Source organism: Giraffa tippelskirchi, chromosome 10, assembly GCF_054371585.1.
Source record: "Giraffa tippelskirchi isolate mGirTip1 chromosome 10, T2T-mGirTip1v1.2.pri, whole genome shotgun sequence".
NCBI classification, from domain to species: Eukaryota; Metazoa; Chordata; class Mammalia; order Artiodactyla; family Giraffidae; genus Giraffa; species Giraffa tippelskirchi.
In genome coordinates this window covers 11,367,327-11,393,258 of record NC_137284.1, presented here as the reverse complement: position 1 = coordinate 11,393,258, position 25,932 = coordinate 11,367,327, and the positions used below count along the sequence as shown (strand labels likewise).

The 25,932-nt window shown below is 44.2% G+C and overlaps 1 protein-coding gene and 1 long non-coding RNA gene across 2 annotated transcripts; one reads left to right on the top strand and one right to left on the bottom strand.

Moving 5' to 3' along the window:
- Nucleotides 1–1,459: 1,459 nt before the first annotated feature.
- LOC145522790 (pregnancy-associated glycoprotein 2-like) lies at nt 1,460–9,870 on the bottom strand. Its single transcript, XM_081531753.1, has 9 exons — nt 9,803–9,870; nt 8,346–8,487; nt 7,270–7,387; nt 7,051–7,169; nt 5,521–5,714; nt 4,471–4,587; nt 3,659–3,800; nt 3,475–3,573; nt 1,460–1,753 (listed from the first exon to the last, which is right to left on the bottom strand). The coding sequence occupies exons 1-9, from the start codon at nt 9,853–9,855 to the stop codon at nt 1,607–1,609; spliced, it is 1,131 nt and encodes a 376-aa protein (XP_081387879.1). The 5' UTR covers nt 9,856–9,870; the 3' UTR covers nt 1,460–1,606.
- LOC145522791 (uncharacterized) lies at nt 6,198–13,969 on the top strand. The gene is made up of 4 exons (XR_014066170.1): nt 6,198–6,330; nt 7,059–7,184; nt 8,451–8,548; nt 12,394–13,969. It is a non-coding gene; the product is annotated as an uncharacterized LOC145522791 (long non-coding RNA).
- Nucleotides 13,970–25,932: the final 11,963 nt, after the last annotated feature.

The window sequence follows — 25,932 nt, the reverse complement described above, 5'->3', positions numbered from 1 at the left end:
GCTTCGTGTGCTACCTAGGAGATGTGGGGAACTGACAAGAGACCAAGAGCCTTTACAACTCTCCTTGCAGTGTGATTTTAGCCTAGAAGTATTTGGCAAGGAAAGACTGGCTGGTAAGTGTGAGGAGGGGAGTAAGCGAAGCCAGCACTTTAGATCCTGATGGAGCCAGGAAAACAGGAGTGCTGCTCAGTCAGAGTACCCTGTCATGGTTAAGAAACAGTAGTCATTTTGCTTGACTAATATTGAGCCCTGGGGGTGGCAGGAGTTGTCTCTAAACAGAAGATTGCCACCTTAAGAGGCAGAATAATTCATATTTGTTCCAGACTCAGGAATTCAAAAAGCCTTCTCAGGGCTACTGGCTCCTCCCAGGCACACATGCAATGTCCAAGATGGAATTATCATCATGATGCCCACTTTCCAGATGAGAAAACTGAAGTTTAGGGACTTGATAAGACCACACAACTAGGGATATGAGGAACCAAAGTGCAAACTCAGCACATAAGTTCCCCAATTGTGTGGTTTTCCTCTGTTCCCACTAGGGATGAAGGGTGGTGGTCTGCCACTAATTGTGTAGGCAGAAGCAAGCAATATTCAGGTTTAAAATGAAGAAAGTAGGGAAAACAACTAGACCATTCAAGTACAACCTTAATCAAATCCCTTAGGATTATACAGTGGAGGTGACAAATAGATTCAAGGGATTGAATCTGGTAGACCGGTGCCTCAAGAACTAGTGATGGAGGTTTGTAACATTGTACAGACGGCAGTGATCAAACCATCCCCAGGAAAAAGAAATGCAAGAAGGCAAAATGGTTATCTGAGGATGACTACAAAGAGCTGAGAAAAGAAGAGAAGTGAAAGCAAATGCTAAAGAGAAAGTTAAAACCAAAGGAATGCAGACTTCCAGAGAATAGCAAGGAGAGATAAGAAAGCTTTCTTAAGTGAACAGTGCAAGAAATACAGGAAAACAATAGAATTGCAAAGACAAAACATCTCTTCAAGAAAATTGGAGATTCCATACTAACATGTGATCTGAGGTGGACTAGTCAGAGCACTCCCTTGAACCCTCAAGACTCTGAGCTTCGTTCCTTATGGCTTAGATGCTTTAGGGATATAATACCCTTGGACAGGTAGCTCTGGACTCTCTCACTAGGTGTAGAAGCCTTAAGGAAGAAAGCTGTCAGGCTAAGACAATCAAAGAAGAGAGAGGAAAGAGCGAGGGTGAGAAAGAGAGAACTGATGACTTCTGATTTCTTGGGTCCAGTCACTGAGATCTTTCTATCTGCTCTGGTTCCTATGTACAGGGTCTCTATGTTCAGTGTTCTTCTGAAAAGTCTCCCCTTTCCTTGAAACCAGCTGGAGTTGAGCTCCTCTCACTAATGGTTCAGACTTGGTTCTAGATCCTCCCAGATTATTATACACCTCCCACACCCAAAATAGGCATCCATTTGTTTTAGCACCATTAAGAGTGAAACATTTTATTCTTAACTGAGAATAGGATTCGCAAAGCACCAAACACAGGTCACCAGCATCGCTGGGCAGGAGTGCCCTAGTGTGAGTGAGTGTGTGTTAAGAGAAGTCTGGTTGATTCCTGAACCAGTCCAAGCATTTACACTGCCGGAGCTAGGCCAATTCTTTCATTTTTTCGATCAAAAACTGAGAAGTACTGCCTCAGAAAGATGTCACCCAGGATCCAGGTGTCTGGAGAGAAAGATTCTAGGCCCCCTTGAAAGATGCTGCCACAGGAGTTTTGAACCTGCAGGAGTTAGAGACACACACCAGTCAGCCTCAGCACTTTCCTGTGACTCCCTCTTCAATATCCAGACCTGGCACACTTCTTGGTTTTATTTCCCTTTTTTGGTAAGCATCCGGTGATTTTCTCAGCAGCTGGGGATATGAGGGTTCATCCAAAACCAAAAAGGGCCAAGATGTGTGGTTGCCATATGACAGGAGTGTGGGGAGGGGAGGACTGGAAGTTTGGAATTATCAGATGCAAAGTAATATACAGAGGAATGATAAGCAACAAAGTCCTACTTATAGCGCAAGGAACTATATTCAATATTTATTGATTAACTAATGAAAAAGAATATATATATTTGTATATGTACAGCTAAATCACTTATCTGTGCAGCAGAACTTAAGGCAACACTGAAGATCAGCCACACTGCAATACAATTATTTAGAAAATAACAAGAGTGTCCCCTGGTTCTCCTCACACTCTCTGTTTCTTTCCTTCTGACTCCTGCTCTTTGTTTTCTCTGCAGAGAATGCCGTTCTCCTCCTGGGTCCCCACAACCAGCTCTTTTATTTTTCTAACCTTTAATTTTGTTTTGAAGTATAGCTGATTAACAATATTCTGAGTGTTATGTGGACAGTAAAGGGGCTCAATCACACATATACATGTACCCTTGCCCCAAAGACACCCCTTCCATCGAGACTGCCACCTTACATTGAGCAGAGTTCTCTGTGTTATACAGTAGCTCACTGTTTGTTATGCATGTTAAATATATTCAAAGCAGTGCTCACTACACATACTTTAAGACTTTGCTCAGGCCCTCGGAGAAGCCTGTTTTGACCCACACTCACCCTTCGGGCACTCCAGGCTTGGCTGTGTGACTTATTCTGGTTTCTATCCCCACTGGTCGGTCCATAGCCCTCATCACCCCTAATAAGTCCCCAGGGTCCCTTTGCAGAGCACTGTGGGGTGCCATTTGCCTGGAATCCAGGGCAGATTTGCCTAGATCCAAGCAGGTCTGCTTATGGTGCCATGAGTCAGGGGTTTTAGAATTACTGCAATTCCTTCTCTTCCTCGAAGCCTTGTGTGAGCCCACAGCCTGCTCTGAACTCCCACAGGGAGCTGACGTGAAGCCTCCACCCTGTGTCAGGGCTGAGCAGTCACTGTGCACCCTTTATTCATCTTAGCATCCAACCTCCCCACAGAGGGGTCAGGCAGCCTGACTCACAGAGGGGGAACTGGGACTTAGCAAGGGGAAGTTGCAGTCAAGGTCTAAGGTAGCCATGTAATTTAGCATAACCGGGACTATTTCAAGAAGGAAAGGGAGACTGTTAATCATTATGGTGGGGCAGCACACAGGGACTGCCACCAGCCAAGCCCCCTGTCACATGCCCTATTTTAGGGATCACTAGAGCTGACTTTCTGTGTTCCTGCATCTGAGGGCTCTAGTTGAACTGAAGATCTATGAAGGCAGAGGCCCCTAGGGTTCCCCTCTCCTTATGACTCCCACCATGCCATCATGGAGTGCTGTCTCCACATTAATTTCAGGAGGATGCATGTCTGAGACTGTCCTCTACTCTCAAGTGGTTGATTTTGTGGGAGGTGCTAGCCCAGCCATGGGGGCTCAGCAGCATCTGCAATGGTGTGGCTTGGCAGGCAGAGGGTGTCCTCCTCCCAGCAGTAGCCCAAGGGTTCCTGCAAACCCCAGTTTGGAGAATCAACCCTCAGGGATGGCCCCTCACCTTGATCATGTAGGCCTGAGGGGGCACTGGATAGTCGATGCCGTTGATGTTGAAGATGACAGGAGGTAGGGTCTTGACAGCATCACATGAAACCACATACTGTTAGAGAGAAGGAGAGAGGCTGGCCCAGAGGATCATTATTATGTGGGGAGACTGGAAGTGACCTTGTGGCATGACCCTTCACCTCATAACCCTCGCGCCTGGCGTTCATGAGCTTGTGGATGTTGTTGACTTCTTCTGTTGAGCCGTGGATCATTGATGACCCGGTGTCCACAAAGGCCTGACATCCACGAGAACAAGCAGCAACACTCCCGTTCATGCTGATACTGAAAGACAGTAGGACAAAGCGGGCATCAGGGTCATGCGGAAGCCTCCCTCACACCTGCCCCCTGCCTGACTGTCTCCTGAACACAGCTTCATCTCTCGTGCTGACTTTTCCTTTGCTCTGATCACAGCATCTTCCTTGACATCCTTGATACTTATTTGTGCTGAGCAGTTCCTTGGTCCCTTGTAGCCCTGGACAGTTGGTCATCTTATCACAGCTCTGTTCAGACTGAGGAAATTCTCCCTGATCCTCTGTTCACCACACTATAAATTACTCTAACCATGCTCCCCACCTCACAGTCACGGATGCAGTCCTCCCGCAGCTGCACAGGCCTCTCTGGACCCTGTGATGGACCTTGTTCAGAGCCCTGGTCAGGAGGCCGGGGGTGATTATGAACCCATAGGTGGTTTGTGTATCTATGTGTTTCTGTGTTTGTTCATGTATGTGTTCATATGAGGCTCTGTGTGTGTACTTGTGTGTCTCTGGCTGGCTATGCATGTTTATATGTGCCTGTTTGTATTTTTGCATGAGCGCCTGTGTATCTGTCTGTTTTGTTGTGGGTAGTGTGTACGTCTGTTCACTGTGTTTGGGAGTGCATTTGTGTGTCTGCCTGTGTCTGTGTACAGATGTGGGAGCATCACTTGGGGTGACCCTCAGAGGGAGAGGCTTACTGGTTCATGCTTATCTGCCAGTGGCGAGTTTGGGACACTGGTACCCAGTTGAGCTCTCCCTTGTAGTAGCGGTGGTCCACCCCACCAAACATCACCACACTGCCCTCCGGCTTGCATCTATAGAGAGAAGAGAAGGTGGAGTGGATCCTTGAAGGACAGTAACAACAGCACTGTCTGAGAGCTGTGCTTGTCCACCCATCAAGGCCCTAATAAGGTCCCCATCTACAGATGCAGAGATGAAGGCTAGGAGCATTTGAGAACCAGATCGAGGTCGGTTGCTGGCTAATGAGAGGCACAGAGGAGGTTAGGAGCCTGGCCACCTGGCGGGGCTCCACCCATTCAGTCTTCAGAAGAGTCCCTGGACCTCCTGTGACCTGAGTGTCCAGATACCCTCAGAGGACATTGTGCTGAAGGGTTTTGGCTTCCCCCTTGGACAGCCTGTAGTTTTTCAGAAAAGTAAAGGCCTATAAGAACTAAGGGTGTGGCTTCAAGTCACACAGGGTTGGCTTCACTGGCCCATGACCTGTGCTGTCCATTGGGCCCCACACTCAGCAGGGCCCCCACCTCTGCTCTCTCTGTCTTGAAATTCCCAATACTTGTTGAAAAAGAAGTCCCACACTTTTGTTTTGGGTCCCACTCTTTCATTTTGCACGGGCTCCTACAAATTGTGTAGCTGGTCCTGGGTGCCCAGTGAAATGTTAGTGACGAAGGAAAGATTTCCACCATCCCTCTCTTTCCTTCCATGTCAAATTCATTAGCAAATCCTGTTGCCTTTTCTTCCAACTTGTATCCTGATACCTCGCATTAGTCTTCCTTTTTGCTCACCCCCTACACCAAACCCCAGCTCTTGCGCCCAGGAGCATGGTTGTGTTCCAATAAAACTTTATTTTTAAAAGCCAGTGGTGAAGCCAGGTGGGGCCCTGGGACCATAGTTATCCTGGGTTAGATTATCTCTCAGGATACTTCTGTATCAATTGTTGCATAATTTTCATTCAACTGAAAGTATCTTACAACTAATTTGGAGAAAGGGATTGTCTAGCTCACACTCACTTGCTCAAGTAGAAGGCAAAAACAGGCTCAGAAAAGGCACCTTGTGACCACAAGTTGTCAAAGACGGGGATGGCACCTTTGCTGCTGATGGAGGGGAAGGCCAACCCCAGGACACCGTCAAAGGGTGTATCATCAAACCCGTATTCCGCCAGGCTTAGGCCAAAAGTCTGTTGAAGGCTAACAAGGTTCCCAACCTGTGGGCGAGAAGAGTTCCCATATAAAGGTTTGTTAAGTAGTCCCAGGCTTGGGCTAGGAAATGGCAACCCACTCCAGTATTCTTGCCTGGAGAATCCAATGGACAAAGGATCCTGGTGGGCTACAGTCCATGCGGTCACAAAGAGTCAGACATGACTGAGTGACTAACATACCACACACACAGGCTTGGGCTGAGGAAGAGATGCCATTAGCTCTGCAGAGAAGAACTGAGGTCTTTCTGTGTCCTCAGTAGAACTCAGATGATTATACTGAGCTGGGAGAGGAATTTGGGTTCCATTTATGTGGGCCCGTGGATTTTGAAACATCTGCCCCTCTGAAAAACACCTTCTGAATGAGTCAAATTGGCCTCATGGCTTCTGTATGGGTGGGGCAACCAAGAGTCAGGCCAGGACCCAATGCTGCCCCCTTATGGACAAAAATGAGTAAAGAGCAGGAGAGCCTTCTCTGGCGTTCTATGAACTGATGACAGTTATGGACTGAATTGATGGTAATGTATTTTGGATTCTGCATCTCCCCAGAAAGACAGAAGACCATCATAAAATGTTGCTGGCAGGGTTGTTATGAAATTACTGCCTAGGAAATACACTTTTGGGGGTATGTGTGTGTTTGTGTGAGTATGTATGAGAGAGAGAGAGAGTAAGAGAGAGAGGGAAACTACTCAGGTACTTCGGGGAAGGCAGGCCATAGGTTTTATTACACTCCTAAAGGCCCCATATGTTGAGAACACAGTTATCAGGTCCCCCTACATTTCTGGCCTCCTGCTTATCCACTCTGGATATCTGAATTGCTTGTCTGTGCCCAGATCAGTTTTATCCTTTCCCCAAACACCCACCACCAATCTCGGTCCTGACAAGCCAGCCCAGCTCCACCGCTTACCACACATGTGATGTCAGCAAGGCCCTTGCTGTCTGCACCTCAGTTTCCTCATCTGTATCATTAGCTAATCAATGCACCTGCTGTGTGGGACTGTTGCAGGTTTAAGCAAGTTATTACCACGGAGGTGTCCAGCACAGTCTGAGAATATAAAAGTCGGTGCTTTTTTCCCCTCTTCTCTCTCCTACCAAAATGAACCCTGAGCTGCTAATGAGCAGAGGAACTGCAAGTCCACAGCCTAAGCCACTCTCTGGGTTAGCTAATCCATTTGTTTGTGTGTCACTACGGAGACTGTCTCCCCAGGGACAGGATCCTGTGGGTAAGATGGCCAGTATCTATGGGAGTTAGGGCAGGATGGTCCTGCCAGCTGGTCCTGTATCTGTTTTGTAAGCAGTGGTCATTCCATAGTCAGTGCTCACTTGGCTTTTGTTTCCACGTTACCTGAACAGAGTCAGAGCCAAAATATCCTTGCATTATCCCAGTTGCATAGACGACGGAGATAGACTGGAAACCTTTCCTGAAACTGGAAGATTTTTCAGGGTTGAAGGTGTTGTGTGTTTCTGCAGACACAAGAGGTGAGTGTCAGTCAGCTCCCAAGGGTAGAGAAGGGAACGTCAGGGCACGTGAGAGATGGGTTGGTTGGGGGGTGTTTGTACTCACTACAGGTTTGACTGACACAGCTGATGGAAGGCACCCACAAGTCAGCTGAGCCTGTGTCAAAGACGACCCGGAACGCCTGAGGGGGTGTTCCAATGGTGATGTTACCCACGTAGGACACCTATGGGGAAAGGAGGGGTAGGTTCATGCAGATCTGGCTCCCCTCGATTCCCACACTGCTGCCTCCCTCTAGGTGTCACATGTCTCCTGAGATCACTTTCCAACCACCATGCAGCTCACAACCTTTGTTCTCAGAGGTGCCTGCATTTGATATTTTTTCCTGTGCTATGCGGTATGCGGGATATTCACTCTATGACCAGGTACTTTTTAGCACCTCCTGCATTCAAAGCCCAGGGTCATAACTACTGGACCTCCAGGGAAGTCCTGGTACCTTCATTTGAGAAGCTCTCTAGTCTCCTCAAACCCAGCCTGAGCACCCCCTCCTCCAGGATGTCCTCCTTGATCAATCCCAGCCACTCCCTCTAAACTCAGACCACATCCAATCAACACCACACAGGTGACCCTTTCATTTGACATATGTTTACTCTTTGCCTACCTCTCAGGCAAAGCTGCACAATTTTGAAAACAAAATGTGCCCTTTTTTTCTGATCTGATAGCAATAACCACAGTGTTATTTTCTTATGGGCTTACAGGAAATAGGGATTCAGTAACTTTACTGCTGTGATTCTTGCATCTGTGGAAGCTGAATTCTTCTGCCTGGGGATTCACACTTGCTCTGCAGTTGGCTTTATCTTTTGACCAGAGATGGCTCACCCTTCATCTGTAACTGAGTAGCTCACTTAGTTCAGAAGGAACAATCTCCCTCAAACTAATGACACATCTTTGACACAGAAATGGAAGTTTACCTGCCACCTGGTCATTGCTGGGCCCAGTCACCACAGACCAAGAGTTGAGGATGAGAATGCCTTCTCCTCTGGAATGGGGTCCCTGTTGCCCAGTGTTTCTGCCTCCTGCAGGAGCCCCAGCCCCAAGTCCCACCTGCCACCTTCAGAAGAACCTCAGAGCTAGGCCAGAGCACCAGGGGGAGCTGTGGAGAGCCATCCTCCCAACAAACTCACATCCAGAAAGTTCCTCAGGGGGAGAGTAGTTATTCTGGAGACACTCTTAGACAGTCTGTAAGCTCGTTCCTCTAGGAAATTGTTCAGCATGTTTTTTTCCCTCAGGGTTTCTCGCAAGGTCTTCAATTTCCTTAGAGGCAAACTTTCACGGAGGATTAGGAAAAGAAACAAAGGAGAAGATACAATTAGCTGTCCGTGTTAAGGTATAACTGTCATTGTATGCACTGTGCATTTTCCAAGCATTTTTATGAGTGTCACCTTGTTATCAGAATGCCATGCAAATACCATGGCAAAGATGTAAGTTTGAAAATAAGTTCTGTTGTGTAACATTGGGTAAGACCATTTGAATTCTCAGCTTACCCCTGGTTAAAAAGGTGGAATGTCATGATTCCCACCCTCCATATAGAAAATTTGGGAGATAAGTGAAGTGATGGATATAATGTATCTGATGTATAGCAAATCTCAACAATGACAACCATTAGTATTGCTATTGCCATCCCACTGTATCCTTCTCAAGGAAGCTCAGGGAGGAAGGCTCTAGAAGAGGATCATTATCCTGTTTTTATGGGAAAGGAATCTGAAATTCAAGGAGCTTGTCACTTGGCTGTTGTCACACTGCATGTCAGATGTAAAACGGCATAAAAGTAGCTCTCCCAATCATGCTCCAATAGAAACAGAACAGAGGGTTGAGAGAAGAATCCAGGAGATAGGAAACAAATTAGGGAAATTAAGAGGCTAAAGAAGAAAGGATGAGTCAAAATTGAAAAATTAAAAGAAGAGAAAACAACATGGAGATATGTGTACTCACAGAGACTTCCAAAGAGATGGAGAGATAAATGAGAGAGACACAGAGATGCAGGCACAGACATATACACACTGAAGTAGAGAGAGAGCAGAGAGGACACCTAGAATAAAATGTAGAAAAATGCTATTCCACAGGACCACGCATAGATTTGTACAGGTTGTGCACTAAACAATTGCAAGGAGTTCCATTTTCAGCAAGTCACCACATGCTGGGGTCCCAAGAGTTGTGCAACCATGCAAACCTACACCTCGACGCTTGGGACCCACAGTTTCTATAGCAAGGTGCATGCGTTCGTGCTAAGTCACTTCAGTCATGTCCAACTCTATGTGATGCTACGGACCACAGCCTGCCAGGCCTCTCTGTCCACGGGATTCTCCAGGCAAGAATATTGGAGTGGGTTGCCGCGTCCTTCTGCAGGGGATCTTCCCGACCCAGGGATTGAACCCACATTGCTTACATCTCCTACATTTGCACCTGGGACCTTTACCTCTAGAACCTCCTGGGAAGACCAAGGCTAAAGATGCAAGTATAAGTACCAATAGCAAGGTACTTATCAATAAGTAAGAGTTGAACTTTAAGACTATCAGGGAAACATTCTATTCCTTTCTAACCCAGAAAGGAAGATGATGTCACTTACAATCCCCATACTTACATGACTATGCACTCTGAGAGGGCCACCAGCCCGAGGAGCACAAGCCACTTCATGCTTCTTTCCTGACTCCAAGTGCTCAAGGAAGTTTTTGTTCTTTAGCATGCAGTGATGATCAGGAGCTTCTAGTTATATGTGCTCTGACATACCCTAATTATCCCCTTTAGGCCACTAATATATCTGATAAAAATACAAAGCTCTTGATAAAATTTTTATCTCCATTTTGGACCTTGAAGAATGGTCTTAGAAAATTCTCAGAATACAGAGAATTCTACTGTGATCTCTTCCTTGAGGCTAGGCTGGAAAACCAAAGTGAACCTCATGGACATCTAAGGCGTGAAGAAACTTGCCAACTTGGAGAAAATAACTGCTAAGAACACCATAAAAATGAATACTAGAGGTCATGCTAGGTATACATGATCTCATGTGCTCTGCCTAACCACTTCAAGAGGTATTGTTTGCTGTCATCATTGGAGAGCTGACTCCTAGGGGAAAAAGAGGTCAAATGGAAAAGTGAAGACTTCAGAGGCAGCCCAGGTACGTGTGAGTGGCTTTAGGTAGTGAGTCTAATGGCAGAGATCAGGGGCACCTATGATGCCAGTCTGCATCAAAGAGTTTGGGTACAGCAGTATTTCAATTGCGTGATTTCAGTATTGGAAGAAGTGCCATATGCATCCACAAGATATTTTATATCATCCAACAAACCTACAAGAAAGACATGTGTGCTCAGGTCTGAGTTAGATGGTGGAACGTCAAAGTTGATCAAGACACAAGTGGTGTTTATCTTAATCGAGCTAGCAGTCTAGTTCTCACAAACGCATGGTCCAGGAGGTGAGAGAAATGATACAAGGGCCAGGCAGCCATGCTCAACAGTGGGCAGCACACACCTTTCCACTGGGAGCAGCCTCTCCTCCACTTCAGCCATGCTGGAGAGCAGGTCATTGACCATGTTTTCAGGAGAAGTCAGAAGTGTGGATATTTATGTGCAAGTTAGTGATTTTAATGTTAGCAACTAATTTTTATCCCTCCAAAACATAGTGGGAACAAAATCTCCACCACAGTGAGCTGGATTCAGCCTTCAGTCAACGCAGGTTTTTATTTCTGGCCTAGAGGTAGGAGTGCAGTGGGGACAGAGAGGGATTTAATTCAAGTTGGTTGATTTAAAATGAGACTGAATGCATATGAGACATGTTAGTTTTCTGTCTATTTACAAAGAAAGATCACCAGGGACATATCAATCAATGAACTTAATAATGTTAATTTGCTGAAGATAAATGGATACATGTCTGATGTAAGTCTCCAGTAGGTTCCGTGCTATGAAAAATTTTGACTGCCAAATCAAACACAGAAAAATAATTTGAAACTGTCTTATCAATCAAAGCAGGCAAAGGAAACCACTCAGGGCTCCAACCCAGACTGAAATTAACAGGGCTACCTGTTAAACTGTGACTGCAGCTAAAATAAAGATGATATTATTTCCTGACTCTTCCAAGACTCCCAGGACCTATTCCCGCATGAGACCTATCCTGGCCTGAACCTTGGATACAACAGGGGCCTGGTCTGGACACCAGATGTGTATAGATGGCGCACGATGTCTTAACCCTCATTTTTGCAAATTGTTTAAATCCAGTTTTGGTGGTTCAGTCCTTACAGAGGGAATATGACAGCATCTAACAAATGACACACACATTTACTCTTTAACTCAGCAATTATACTCCTAGGGGTCTACCCAACAACATACTGGTGAAAATATAAAAAGCCATATGCACAAGCTATCTACTGCACATTATTTTTAAAATCAAAACATTGCAACATATCTGAAGTGACCATCAGTGGAGGAATCTGCAATAAGGCACAGGGCATACCAACTCTAGGGTATAATGTAGATGAAGGGGTAGTGGAATGTGTGACATTGTCAACTATGTCTTTAGCTTTTTTAAAAGAGAGAGTCCAAAAAAGTTCTTAGAGTTTGTTGCTTCTTATACATATGTATGTCTATTTTCATTTCGAAAGAGTAAAAGAATTAGCCAAAAACTACTAAAATGTAATTGATGAGGGACAGGGAAGTGCGATTTTTCTTGTTTTATACTTTGATTTACAGCCATGAAAATGTGTTACAGAATCAAAAAATAATCACATGTGTCAAAATTGAGAACAAAGACTAATAAGTCTAATTGTAACAAGTTGGTTACTAGCTGCACGTATCATAACATTGCTTGAGTTGCTGTAAAATTCAGAATTATGACTCTACATTTGGAGTGGAATATCTTCTAAGGACAAAGGCAAACAAAAATACTGCCCCATACAAAAGAAAAGCAAAGAAAAACAGAAGCAAAAACGAAAGGAAATCTGAAACTATATTCAACAACTTGTTGGTGATATTGCTTCTCTTATTGTGAAAGTATCATATGTATGTCACAGGTTAAAGTGAGTCAGTAATTAATGCTAATATTGTTCTCAAGTAAAACTTTTAGTGGTTAGAGAAGAGTTTTACACAAAATAAAGAAGCTTAAGTAAAACCCTGCAATTTTAAAACTTGAATTGAAAGAATAAATTTGTATCATTAATTGTATTCCTTTTTATTTTTTATAAAGAATGTCTGTACTTCCTGCTCTGACTGCTGAAAAGCCTAAAAGCAATGACAGCTTGATAACACTGACTCTCTTGAAGTCTAACATGTAGCCTCTAAATGCATTTCCCACCAAAGGATCCATGGATTAATAAACAGACGGCTGATTTCAGGACTGGGTGAAGAAATGCACAATATAATCTTGGGAATGTTGAAGGACCAGAAGGTTGAGGGACTTCAAAGACCAGTGGGGGCTGGACAGAAAGTCAGGAATCCATATGGAGAAGCCAAAACTGGGATAATTTTAGCATTACATCCATTGATTAGAAAAAAATTAATTGTATAAAAAATCAGAAATTCACAATACTAATAGACAACATCTCATTTGTCACTGTGAAAGATTGGTAGGGTACTAACACCATTCTGAGCACTGAGAAAGGAAAATAATCATCAATATTTATGCTGGGTTTTTTTGTATGTAGCATATTCCATGTAACTACAAACAGTAATGGAATCTTATTTTAATTGAAGAATTCCAGAAATTAAAACAGAAGGAATGGTAGAAACAGGAAAGCACTATTTTGCAGCATCCTCATGAAACAATGGATCTGGGCAAAGGTCATCAATGGATGTTGAAACCACTGTAAGTGAAAGGTAGAAAGGGGAGTATATAATGGATGCATGAAGCTGGCAACATCAGGATCCATTGCGTTTCAGCATCTCTCAAAATGAGGCAACTAGAAATAGTGAGACTCTTTAAGTAGCACCATAAGAAATATATATCTGCATATGAAATGTTCCAATAAAAATTTTTGAACTCAAGTCTAGATCTACCTACCAGTCTCCAGGGAAAAACACAGGTAAAGATCCAGAGAAGCAATCCTCTAAACCTACACTCCCCCACCTTTTGTCACAAGGGGCTGGTTTCCTGGAAGACAATTTTTCCACAAAAACTGGTGGGGAGATGATTTCGGGATGATTGAAGGATATTTCACTTATTTTGCACTTTATTTCTTTTATTATTACATTGTGATATGTAATGAAATAATTATACAGCTCATCATAATGCAGAATCGGTGGGAGCTCTGAGCTTGTTTTCCTAAAACGAGACTGTCCCATCTCTGGGTGATGGGAGAGTGATGGGGAGCAGCTGTAATTACAGACGAAGCCTCACTCATTGGCCTGCTGCTCACCTCCTGCTCCGCAACCCGGTTCTCAACAGACCGAGGAACGGTATTGGTCCTGGTGCCAGTGTTGTGGATCTCTGCTCTAAACCCAATAATTGGGACATTCTATAAGACCAACCACGCCACTTCCTCCCAGTTTTTGAACAAATAAATGGCTTTAAAATAGGGAGAGAGACAGTTATTTAGTCTTACAAGAGAACAACTTAAAAGTGAAACATGTGAGTAGATTCTTTCAATAAACTGTGAAAAGACATCTGTTTTTAGAGAATCAAGGAAATTTGAGCATGGACTGGATATTAGATGTTAATTTTATTTGGCACAAAATACATTGTGGTTCTCTATATTTTCTGAGATGGTAAACTTTTCCTTAAAATACTTCAGCAGAAATGAATAAATAGTAAAAGAAAAAAGAAATTAAATGAGGGTCTGTCTTGATTTGAAAAGAGATCTGCATAGCTGCTATAGATTGAATTGTGTTCCCAGCAATTCAAACATTGAATCCTTAACTGCCAATGTGATGGTATTAGCAGGTAGGGTCATTGGGAGGTAATTAAGTTGATATGGGTTTTTGATGGTGGGGCCCTCATGATGGAATTCAACACTTTCCCCCTTTTTCTCTCTTATTCTCCCTCTTCTTCTGTCCCCTCCCCAACCACACGTGAGAACATGGAAAGAAAACTGATGCAAATCAAGAAGAGTGTCTTCACCAGGAACCCCGTTGTCCACCACCTTGACTTGCACTTCTAGTCTCTGCTCTATGACAACCTGTGGGACTTAGAGGGTAGTTTTGTAATTATTGATGCTGAATAATGAAACACAGGGTTCATGATAGTATTCTTTCCTGTTTTTGTTATGTTTGACATCATTTTGTAATAACTTTCCAAAAGGTGCATTTTGAAGTCTCTGTCTTAGTGGTACCCTGAGGGGCCCCAGAAAAGCAGATTCAGGCAGCCCCCCAATGACTGAGTGGTTGGAGACCCACCTGCTCTCTATCCATCTCTTCTGTCATCTGATCACCATCCCGCACACCCGACAACCCCACCCTCACCCCCATCTGCACCCCCCTGCTAACCTGCTTGTTCATCCAGCTGGAGAATCTAACGAGCCAGGTCATGCCTGGAGGTGGAAGGAATGGGGACATTTTGAGAAAGAATGAACTGGGTAGCCCTCTCCCTGGTTTTCTCTTCTTTAGTGTCATCTGCAGGTGAGGGAGATGGTCTGGGTAGGGAGGGAGCCACTAGAGGGGCTCTGGGGACATTTGGAAGGAAAGGGAGGAGGAGTTCATAACCCAGGAACCAAGACGTGGGCAGATTGCTCAGGATCCAGGAGGGAAGGAAGAAGCACTAGGAAAAGAATGGTGTCAACCAGAGGGCCAAATCCACCCAAGTCTTCTGGTTAACCTTACTGGAGGTCATGTTCTTCTTGCTGGAATTCCTGCTCTGGACATGAAGGGGATAGAGCCATACTCACTGTTAATGAGCCACGAGGAGAGGGACAGCTTCCCCCAGGAGCCCTTTGATTCCACTCTAACTATGGGCATCATCCCAAGCTGGGCAGCAAAATGGCAGGTCATCCAAGCATTTAAAATACTTCCTAATTTATCTAAACGTCCTGGCAGGTCTTGTGGCCAGAGTTCCTTTCAGAGAGCTAATTCATCAGCCCAACTCGGGTTTCTGCAGAGGAAACTACAACCTTCCCAGTTGGTAACTTCTGAGTTATAGCTACCTGATCTCATCCCACAGAACCCAAATAGTGGTAAGTTCCAGTGGGTAAGGCCTCTAAGGTCCTCCATCTCACAGCAGCTGTGTGCTAAGTGGTCTTCCACTCCCAGTCCTGAGCCCAGGATCCATGGACATCACCAGGCAGTCACGGCCCCCTGCCCACTAGATGCAGCCTCAGCATCCTCAGCAACACATACTTCTGAGCCACTTGTCCACTGATCGACATTGAACTTCAGTGTGGAACTAGTTTTCTGGAGCAAGTCCAGTCTCCCTCATCCAAGAGATGGGAAACTGAACCCTGAGGTATATGACTAACTCTAAGGCTGCAGGTAAGTTAGTGAAGACCTGGGAACCAGGACTTCTGGTTCTTAGGCTAGGAGACCTCCAGAAAGGGAAAGATGAGAGAAAGCTCAATTCCATCCACTGCTGGGCAGCTCTCATAAGTCTGCAGGCACCAGAGTGGATGTTCCTTTCCCATTTACCCTCAAGTCTGGCTGCAGTTCTATCAGAAGTCCTGCCTTCTTGTAGCAGCAGGAAAGCACTATGAGGAGTTGGTTCTGCTAGGTTCCAGGCACAGTGGGGTAGCCCCAGCTGGAGTGTCCCCAGGAAGCCGTCATGCAGATGGTGCCTGACTCACACCCAGCTCAGCAGGCCCAGAGCTTCCGCTCCTCGTTCACACAACACAGACCCTTGGGACACTGAGTCACGTGGACCTGCATTCACAGCGAGGAGCATCCCATGTTCAGCCCTCTGGGAACTTGGACGTGGTGTCTTACTCTTTCCTCAGGGAACCCTTGGCTAAGAGAGGTTTGGATTGAGACAAGCCTGTAATCAAGAGCCTTGTTCCCTCTCTGATGCTCAGAAAAGACCTTGGAGCTTTGAATGCCTTGAGAGGGGGTGAACCAGCCATGTTCTTTGGGGACTTTGCTTTATGGAACTGGTTGGAGAAAAAGGAAAGACACACAGGACAAGGCTGGAGATCTCTGGGTCTCAGCCCTTTGTGTTGCTGCTTAGTCACTCAGTCATGTCTGACTCTTTTGTGACTCCCTTGGACTGTAGCCTGTCAGGCTCCTTCGTGCATGGAATTTCCCAGGAAAGAGGACAGGAGTGGATTGTCATTTCCCCCTCCATGGCATCTACACAAAACATTACTCGAGTGGCTTTAAAGTTCAGAATTTGACTCTATATTCAGACTGGTGTTTCAACTTCTTGTTGGGGGAGCTGAAATGTAAAAGTGACACCACTGTATCTGCACAAATACCACCTCTCCTCATTTTTCTTTTGACACTTCAGTAGTCTAAAAATCTCAAAGGATTCTATGGAGGAAGGAGAAGAATGGAAACTATGTTCTCTCCATCCTGGAGGGGAGACACTATTGACTTGAGTTAAAGATAAAGGTATATGAAATGGCCTACAAAATGAGAGTGAGCCGAGCACTTAAGAACACTGCTAGAGCCAGATGGCTTGCATTCAAATTCCAGCTTGGCCATCTACTAGTTGTGTGTCCTTGGACAAACTACTTTCTGTTTTCTATCTTCAAATACAGGATAGAAGCAGAACCAAATGAGTTTATATGTGTAGGGTGCTTCGATTTACAGGAGTGCCATATGAGTTTTACATAAAGTGTGGATTGAAAAAATACAGCACAATGTGAGAGCTTTGAATAAAGTTTTATTTGAGGCAAACAAGGACTACAGCCAGGGAGATGGCCTCTCAGTTAGCTCCGAGGAGCTTCACTGAAGAGGTGAGGAGAGGGAGGTCAATGTGCATATTATTGGTGAGGAGGGTACAAGCAGTCAAGTACACATTTTGGAAGAAGTTTGTTGCTAGTGAGAAAGAGCAGTTGTCTATGTTAACAATTTTAGTGCTTTTGTAGATATGGGATTATACAAGATATCAAGCCCATCAAATCTTCTTTTGAAAATATTTCTTTGATGTGTTCTTCTTCCAGTTTTCCCAGAGCCCTGAGTACCTCATTCCTGACCTCTGCCCTGAAACTCCTTGCATGGTGTGCTAAAAATAAGTGACACCAATGGCTAGTGACTTCATCCTTGTAGTGCTGATGGTGAGGGACAATGCTTGGCTGGCAAAGTTAATCAGGTATGTGGGACCCAAATTCATACCTGTTCCACCTGCTGTACGTGAGGAGCTTGTCCAGGACTAAGGAGCCTCTTCAGGATCATGTCATGATTTGGGGACTCATCTGGTTCTGTCTCTGGCTTCCAGATGAGGAATCAAGACCAATACAGCAGAAGGGGCTTGGCCAAACTCACTGTAGACCAAGGGATGTTAGTGACAAATCAGGGACTGGACCTTAGGCAAGTCAGAGTCCTGAGTCAGCTTCTTGAAAACTGTGTGATCTCTGCGCGGGGCTGTCCATCTGTGGAATGAATGGGCTGCATTGTGGGCCCCCACGTCCAATGGGTTTAAGTGGAGGGTATCTCACGTACAGGTGTTCTGGGGCCTGCCTTGGGGCTGCTGCCTCTGGAGGAGAGGCAATTTTTTTCCTTCAGACATCTAGCTTGGCCCGAAGTGCTGGGGAACTTAGTTTGACCTCCTGGAGCCTTATCAAAGCAGATGCCACGGTCAGCGGGGATGAAAAGGTGAGGGCCTGCGATGTGACACCAAAGAGGGCCCAAACTAGAGACGAGCCTGGCCTGTCTTGGCTGGTCAGTTGGTAAACAATCACATCAGACCCTGCATCTTACAGAACTCAACAAAGAATTACGTTTACCAAAGAGGATGGATGGAAGAAGGATAAACTGAGACTTTGAGATTAATATATACATACACTACTATATATAAAATAGAAAATCAGCAAGGACCTACTGTATAGCACAAGAATTCTACTTAGCATTCTGTAACAACCTGTATGGAAAAAGAATCTAAGAAGAATGATACATGGATATGTATAAGGGAATTAGAGTCCCATACAACTAATACTAATACAATGCTATAAATCAACTATACTCCAATACAAATTAAAAGCTAAATTTTTGAAAAAAAGGTAACCTCTAGAGATCTGTGGGGCTCTTTTGACTCGATGGGCTCCTGGCATGATGCTGGAATGGGCAGAGCGGGTGCAGGACACCTTGACATCATCTGAGCTTGCAGTTTCCCTGGCTTTGGTGTGCTTTGGCTTCTAGTGGGCACTTTTGACTTGTCTTTGGAGGATCTAACCCATAGACACCAGCTGGGTGGTATTTGAAGGCTGTGAGATAGGTGCTGCTAGGAGTGTGAAAGTCCAGTTCCCTAGCCTTGGGCTGGGGCACTTTTGAGGCATAACTTATGTTACAGAGTTCCCTGTGGGAATGGGCTGCAGCATCCCTCTCTGAGATTTCCCTGAAATCAGACCCAGGCTGGTTTCATCCTTTTTCCTGTCCTACTTCCCCTGTGACCTCACTTTTTGGGGAGAATTTTTTTTTTTTTTTTTGGCTGCTCTGGGTCTTCATTGCTGCTCAGGATTTTTCTATTTGCACTGAGCAGGGGCTCCTCTGTAGTTGCAGTGCACTGGCTTTTCGTTTCAGTGACTTCTCTTGTTGCAGTTCCCAGGCTCCAGGGTACACTGGCTCAGTAGTTGTGGCGCACCCACTTAGTTGCTCTGTGGCACATGGAATCTTCCCGAACCAGATCTCCAATGCGTATCCTAACCACTGGATCAAAAAGGTAGTCCTTCTGGGAGGAACTTTGAAATAAATCACCTTTACATGAAACCTGGCTTCATGGCCTATTTTTGGAGAGAGAAAATTGTCTCCTGCTTCAGCCAACCCCCTGAGACCAGGACTGATTCAGTTTCCCCTGCGAAGTGTTCCTACAGCATCTTGAAGCTGTGCCTGCCATGTGGCTTTGTCCTTGCATGTTTCTGAAACCCATGCTCTAGCTTCCAGAGGGCAGGGCTCTCACTTGACTCACCTGCAAGTATATGTGACGAGATATTGTCTCTATACACCAGACTCTAATGTCAAAAGAAGGCTAACACAAAGATCAGTTATTAGATTATGAATGCTAAGTTACAGGTTCAACTGCTGTAATCAAACCCTAAATAACATTGTTTTAACTACAATACAATTACATTTCCCTTTCATATAATAATAGTCTAGGTTACTCCACAGTGATGGGGACTCACTTCTTTCTTCTTGCTTTGCCTTCTTCCACATGTAATACTTAGCTCTGGTCTAATATTGTTGCTCCAGCTCCTGTCATTACATCTGCATTCCAGCTAGAGGGAGAAAGAAGGGGAAGCAGGATATGTCCCTTTTGTTTGAGGCATAACCAGAATGATAAAATTACTTTCACTCATTTCTTACTGGTTGCAATGAATTCACAGGGGCAATTTTATTGAAATGACTAGGAAATGGAATTTTTATCTGGGTGGCCCTACACTATGTTTAGTGACCTGTTAACACTCCTGCTTCAGTGAAGAAATGCTGACTTACTCTATGCAGGTATAAAACCCTCAAATTCAATGACTCCTCTTAAGTAAGGTTTATCTCTCACTCACATCTGTCATGCGTGGGAGGGAGCCCTGCTCAACACAGTCTCTCAGGGAGGAAAACAGATGGAGACTCCCTCTGAACGCAGGGGAAGGGAGTGTGTGGCAAACTAGACTCTGATTCTTAAAGGGTTCCACTTGTAAGTGACATATCACCTCTACTAAATTCCATTGGCGGAAGTAACTTCCATGATCATGGCAAACTGAGGGTGGTGGGTACACAGAAGGGCAGGGGCATGTGATCCTACTGAAGAACATTCAAGATGAGCAACAAGGGCCACCACCCTTCACTCATGTCCCTGTGCTTCACTCTTCTTTTGCTTTCCCCACCCTGCTCTCAGCCTCTTTTGGCCTGTAGAGATGGATGTGGATAAGATTATCAGAGAGGGCCTATACTAGGCTGTTAATAAGTGTGGTGTCAAGCAAAAATAAGTAAATAAAGACAGAAAATCCAAAACTGTAAGAAATGACAATTCTGCACTTATACAAGATTAGGTGTATGTGTGGTTTATGCATCAATTTAATAAAATTATAAAGGAAACAAAAATTTTAAATATAAATTCATTCACTAACCCAAGAAAACAATAATAAAGCTGTACCACATTAACTACATACTACTAACAAATTTAAGTTTATATGCACATTGCAAAAACCTGAAAGTACCATACTTTGGCCACTTGATGAGAAGAACTGACTCATTGGAAAATACCCTGATGCTGGCAAAGACTGAAGGCAGGAGGACAAGGGGATGACAGAGGATGTGATGGTTGGATGGCCTCACCAACTCAATGGACATAAGTTTGATTAAACTCCAGGATATGGTGACGGACAGGAAAGCCTGGCATTCCGCAGTCCATGGTACAGCAAAGAGTCAGACATGGCGGAGAGACTGAACTGAACTGAACTGAAAAGTACCATAACTTTAATAAGATACAACTTATTATTTTTTCCTCCACTGTAACAAATCTGGAGATTGGCCATGCAGAGCTTCACTGGCTTCATCACCAAGGTGACCTGATGGTCTAGTACAATTGCAGGAATTCCAGCCATCACACCTGAAATCCAGACACCATTTAAGAAAAGACAGGGAAGGCAAAGAGATTCATTTTCCAGCTAAAATAGCTCCTTGAAAGCAGCCTTCCAAGAAGTCCCTCTTTCAGGTCTGCTTATATCACAAAGTCACCAGTCACAACTAAGTGCAAAGAAGAGAGGGAAATGCAGTCTTTAACTACCGGGCACATGTTGTTATAACAAATTACATTCTCTTTCTTCCAAGAAATCTCAAGAATGGATAATTTCGTAGAGAGATACCAGCCTGTGCTTCAGAGAACAAAACCTTTCTGCATAGATCAGACAAAGCTGCTGGGCACAGTGTGAAAGCCATGAGGAAGGGGCAGGAATGACAGACAGCTAGATGGATCTGACTTGTGTTCTAGGGGCAAAAAAAGGAAAAAGTCTTCCTCTGAGATCTCCTGAGGACTGAACTGAAGATTATACATACCACATGGCCAAGCTTGCTTAGAAAATTGTTTTTGCACCTCAGGTTCGAAATCTCTCTCAATAACTCAGGTTCTTAAATATCTCATCTTTGTTGCCTCACCTTCTGGCCCACCAGTCTCACTTTCCTTACTTCTGTTTACATCACTTCTCCATCCAGTCCACCAGCATAAAAAGATCCAGGATTGACGAGCCAAATGAGCATTTTTTAGAAGTGGGTAGAAGTACCATGGGGCTTCCCTAGTGGCTCAAACTGTAAAGAATCCACCTGCAATGTGAGAGGCCTGGGTTCCGTCCCTGGGTTGGGAAGATCTCCTGGAGGAGAGTATGGTAACCCACTCTAGTACTCCTGCCTGGAGAATCCTCATGGTCAGCGGAGCCTGGCAGGCTACTCCATGGGGTTGCAATGAGTCACACACGACTGAGTGACTAAGCACACAGCACAGCAGCACCATGACTATTTCTACCTTAATATTTTGTGTTCCTGGTCATTTGAAGGAACGAGATAATGAGAATAGGGAGATCTCTTGTTTCCTCTAAAATCCCAACCGAGAAGGTGACTTCCTTGCACATGGAGATGATGTGTTCACGTTGAATCCACAGTACAGTGAGGCTGTGAATGCACGTGGAGTGAATGAACAAGAGAGGAGAGTAAGGAGCAATCTTCTCTTTCTCTCTCACGTTTTGCCTGTATCAGGAACACTCTGAGTAGGAATGACATTGGGTGTAATCAAGGCCTGGCATCTGGGGACATAGGTGCAACTGATAGGGGACCAGGGTCATAGGGAGGCTGAAAAGAGCCAGAAGTGGAAAACAGGAGGAAACATGTGAGAAGAACACCCATTTCTAATGCCACCTGCCTCTGTTGACTTGAATTTCCTTCCACATTTCTCCCTTCTCTCCTTTACTCTAACTCTCTCTCTGTAGTTCTTCAGCAGGCTCAGCATCATCCTCACCCCACCCCACCCTAAGATAACTTGGCAGTGACCCAGTTGATTCAGAGAGCAGCTTGTCATTTCCTCTCAACACCCTCAGTGGGATCACTATGTCTGTCACATTTACAAGGTCTTATCATTGTTTCAGAAGTTTCTAGAATCTGTGTAAAAAGATGTATAAAATAATCTCTGCTTACCCTTAGAGAAGTTGCCTTCTGTAGGGATCTACATATACTATATTCATACAGGGAGGCAGTGAATGTTCCATTCCAGAAAAATGTAGTAAATGCTAAGAAAGGAAAAGGAACATTGTGGTGTTTGAAGAACATACAAGGAAGATATTTACCCAGTCTTGGGAGTATAAGATGGATGGGCTATCCAAAGGTGGATTTTAAGACTTAAAAAATGTCAGTGACAAGAAACTCCAAACAAAAGTGGCTTACAAAGGTGATTTATTTCCCTTTCCATAAAAATCCTGAGGTGGGCATTCAGCAGTGTCATGGGGCATGGAGCTCCATGATGTCAGGGCTCAGAATCCCCCTCTTTCGTTGTGTGGCCAGACATTGCCTCTAGTCTCCTGATCACCTCATGGTTCAATGTGACCACTCTAGCTCCCGCTATTGTGCCCACATTCCACTTTCCACCACAGTATCAGTAAGTGAAAGGAATCCTGAGCATAAATTCAAGCTAATCTATCATTAGTGCTTTCTAGTGTGCTACCCTTAAGTAATACAAATAGAAGATGAAATATTATGTAGTACAAAAGGGCATATAACAAAACGTTAAGGTCATCTACCCAGGCCCTCCCCACCCCCTAGAAACAGTTTCAATTCAGCTTTCTGGCAGCTGCTATCAGTGATAATCACTCTGATGATATTTTCAAAGTGAAATGTTTGGAAAACCAGCTACAGCATCACTGAAAAGAGTTTCCTGATGTCTCAGAAGGGTCAATAGCTTAGACAGCCTTCCTCACAAAACCCATCTTTGTTCTAACAGATGACCACTCATTGGAGAAGGGTGATCAATTGACCCAATGCCATTCATTTATAAGCTGCCTGGCAGCCAATGTGGAGGCAAGAACGTATAAATTCTGTCCAGTTGGGGCAACTGTGATTATCCAATGGGGCCCACTCTCTCTAGAATTTGAAATAGAAATTTGAGATCATCTAGGTAAAAGAGGGGTGGAACATAGTGAAAAAAAGAACAGAGTCAGATAAGGAGAATGAGGTCAAGAATATCACTGCTCCTGGCATTGTCACCACCCGTGGACTTTATTGCTCTGTGATCCAATAATTTCCAGGTCACAGAAGCTGTCCAAGTTGGGTTTCTGTCACCAGCAATGAAGGTCTTAATTCAACATCTAATAAGTTTTTGAATTCGGGTGTCACAGATTTCCTTGGTCTAAGAGGCTCTCATTTGGGGTCTCATTTTTACAAAGTTGCAGTTATGGATGCTGCTGAGAGGCAAGTAGGGAATAGGCTTTCATTCCAGGGCTGCTTGTCCAGTACTAGATGGCTACATAAGGTGGTGCTAGCAGCAGGCCTTGCTTCACGGGGCACCAGCCTAGTGATTCTGAGTGAGGGTGGATGTATTGCTTAAGGTCCTCTGTTATTTTTAAAGCACTACCCACACCAGATGGACTAACTGTAACATAGCTACTCTGAGTTATTTTGAGGAGCTCGCCAGTCAGTTCCAGACTGACAACTACTGCTAGGCACCCTGGTCACCAGGTGTATATAGATGGGTGCTGCAACGTAACCCTCATTTCTGCACCTTGTTAAAATTCAGCTTTGATGGTTCAGTCCCTATGGAGGGGAGTTGACTGCATGTAGCAAATGACACACACATATGCCCCTTAACTCAACAATTCTACTTTTAGGGATCTATCCCAAAGATATACTGGCAAAAACGCACAAAGCCAGATGCACAAGCTATTCACTACAATACTATGTGCAAAAGCAAAAGATTATAAACAGACCTGAATTGACCATCCATAGGGGAGTGTGGAATAAGGCACAGGGGATCCCAATACTTGGGTGTAATGCCGAAGAGGAAAGAGTGGAATGGACGAGATGTTCAGGACACACTGTTTAGTTCTTTTAAAAACAGGAACCAAAAGACTGCTTATAGTCACTCCTTTGTACATACACATGCATGTCTATTTTCAATAAGACTGCAAGCATAAAGCGAAAACTAACAAAAATTTTAATATATGAATGAGAGGCAGAGAAGGGAGTGAAGTTTTACTTGTTTTATAGCTTGACTTTGCAACCATGGAAATGTGTTACAGAAGAAAAAATAGATAAATATGAACATCTACAGAAGTTGAAAACAAATTAAGACTAATGAGCCTAATTACATCAAGATTCTGACATAACTGCCCAAAACAAATCATTAGTTTAAAATGCAGAAGTTTGACTCTACATTCAGAGTGGAATAATGTCTAAGAAGAAGTATCAACAAACAAAAATATGCTCCCCCACCTCGCTCCAAAGACAACCAAAAACAAAAAAGTAAAGAAATCTGAGACTATACCCAACACCTTATTATTGGTAGTATTGCTACTATTATTGTGAAAATTGGAGAAGGGAATGGCAAACCACTTCAGCATTCTTGCCTTAAGAACCTCATGAACCGTATGAAAAGGCAAAAAGGTGTGACACAGAAAGATGAACTTCCCAGGTCGGTAGGTGTCTAATATGCTACTGGAGAAGAGCAGAGAAATAGCTCCAGAAGGAACGAAGAGGCTGAGCCAAAGCCAAAATGATGCCCAGTTGTAGATTTGTCTGGTGGTGTAAGTAAAGTCTGATGCTGTAAAGAACAATATTTATAAGAACCTGGAATGTTAGGTCCATGAATCAAGATGAAAGACACTTGCTCCTTGGATGAAAAGCAATAACAAACCTAGACAGCATATTAAAAAGCAGAGACATTATTTTGCTGACAAAGGTCCCTATAGTCAAAGTTATGTTCTTTCTAGCAATCATGTACAGATATGAGATCTGGACAATAAAAAAAGGTTGAGCACTGAAGAATCGATGCCTTTGAACTGGGGTGCTGGATATGACTCTTACTTTTGAGAGTCCCTTGGACAGCAAGGAGATCAAACCAGTCAATCTTAAAGGAAATCAACCCTGAATATTCACTGGAGGACTGATGCTGAAGTTGGAGCTCCAATACTTTGGCCACCTGATGAGAAGAGCCAACTCACTGGAAAAGACCTTGATGCTGGGAAAGACTGAAGGTAAAGGGTGAAGGAGATGAAAGAGGATGAGATGGTTTGATGGCATCACCAACTCAATGAACATGAGTTTGAGCAGACTGCAGGAGATGGTGAAGGACAGGAATGCCTTTGAGCTGTAGCCCGTGGGGTCACCGGACATGACTGAGCGACTAAACAACTATAAATTGTGAAAAAATTGTATATGTCACAGGCTAAAGCAGTAAGCAATTAAAACTCATGTTGTTCTGAAGCAAAACGTTCAGTAGATAGAGAAAAGTGGATAATTATGAAGCAAAAAAAAAGCTTAAGTAAAACCCTGCAGTCTTAAATTTCAAATTGAAAGCAGAAGTTTGTGCCAACTAATTCTTTTCTTTTTCTTTTTTTTAAAGAAAATCTGTACTTCCTGGTTCTGACCACTGGGAAGTCTAGAAGTGGTATGAACTTGTAACAGTGACGATCCTGAGGGCTAGCTTGTGGCCTCAATACATTTCTCATGAGAAAATCCATGG

Excerpts from the sequence above, each read along its gene's own strand:
- LOC145522790 (XM_081531753.1), bottom strand. The coding sequence starts at position 9,855 with ATGAAGTGGCTTGTGCTCCTCGGGCTGGTGGCCCTCTCAGAGTGCATA. Across the intron at positions 8,488-9,802 it reads CTCTCAGAGTGCATAGTCAT|TTTGCCTCTAAGGAAATTGA; the intron begins GTAAGTATGGGG and ends CCTCCGTGAAAG. Across the intron at positions 3,801-4,470 it reads TGGCAGATAAGCATGAACCA|TATCAGCATGAACGGGAGTG; the intron begins GTAAGCCTCTCC and ends ACTGTCTTTCAG.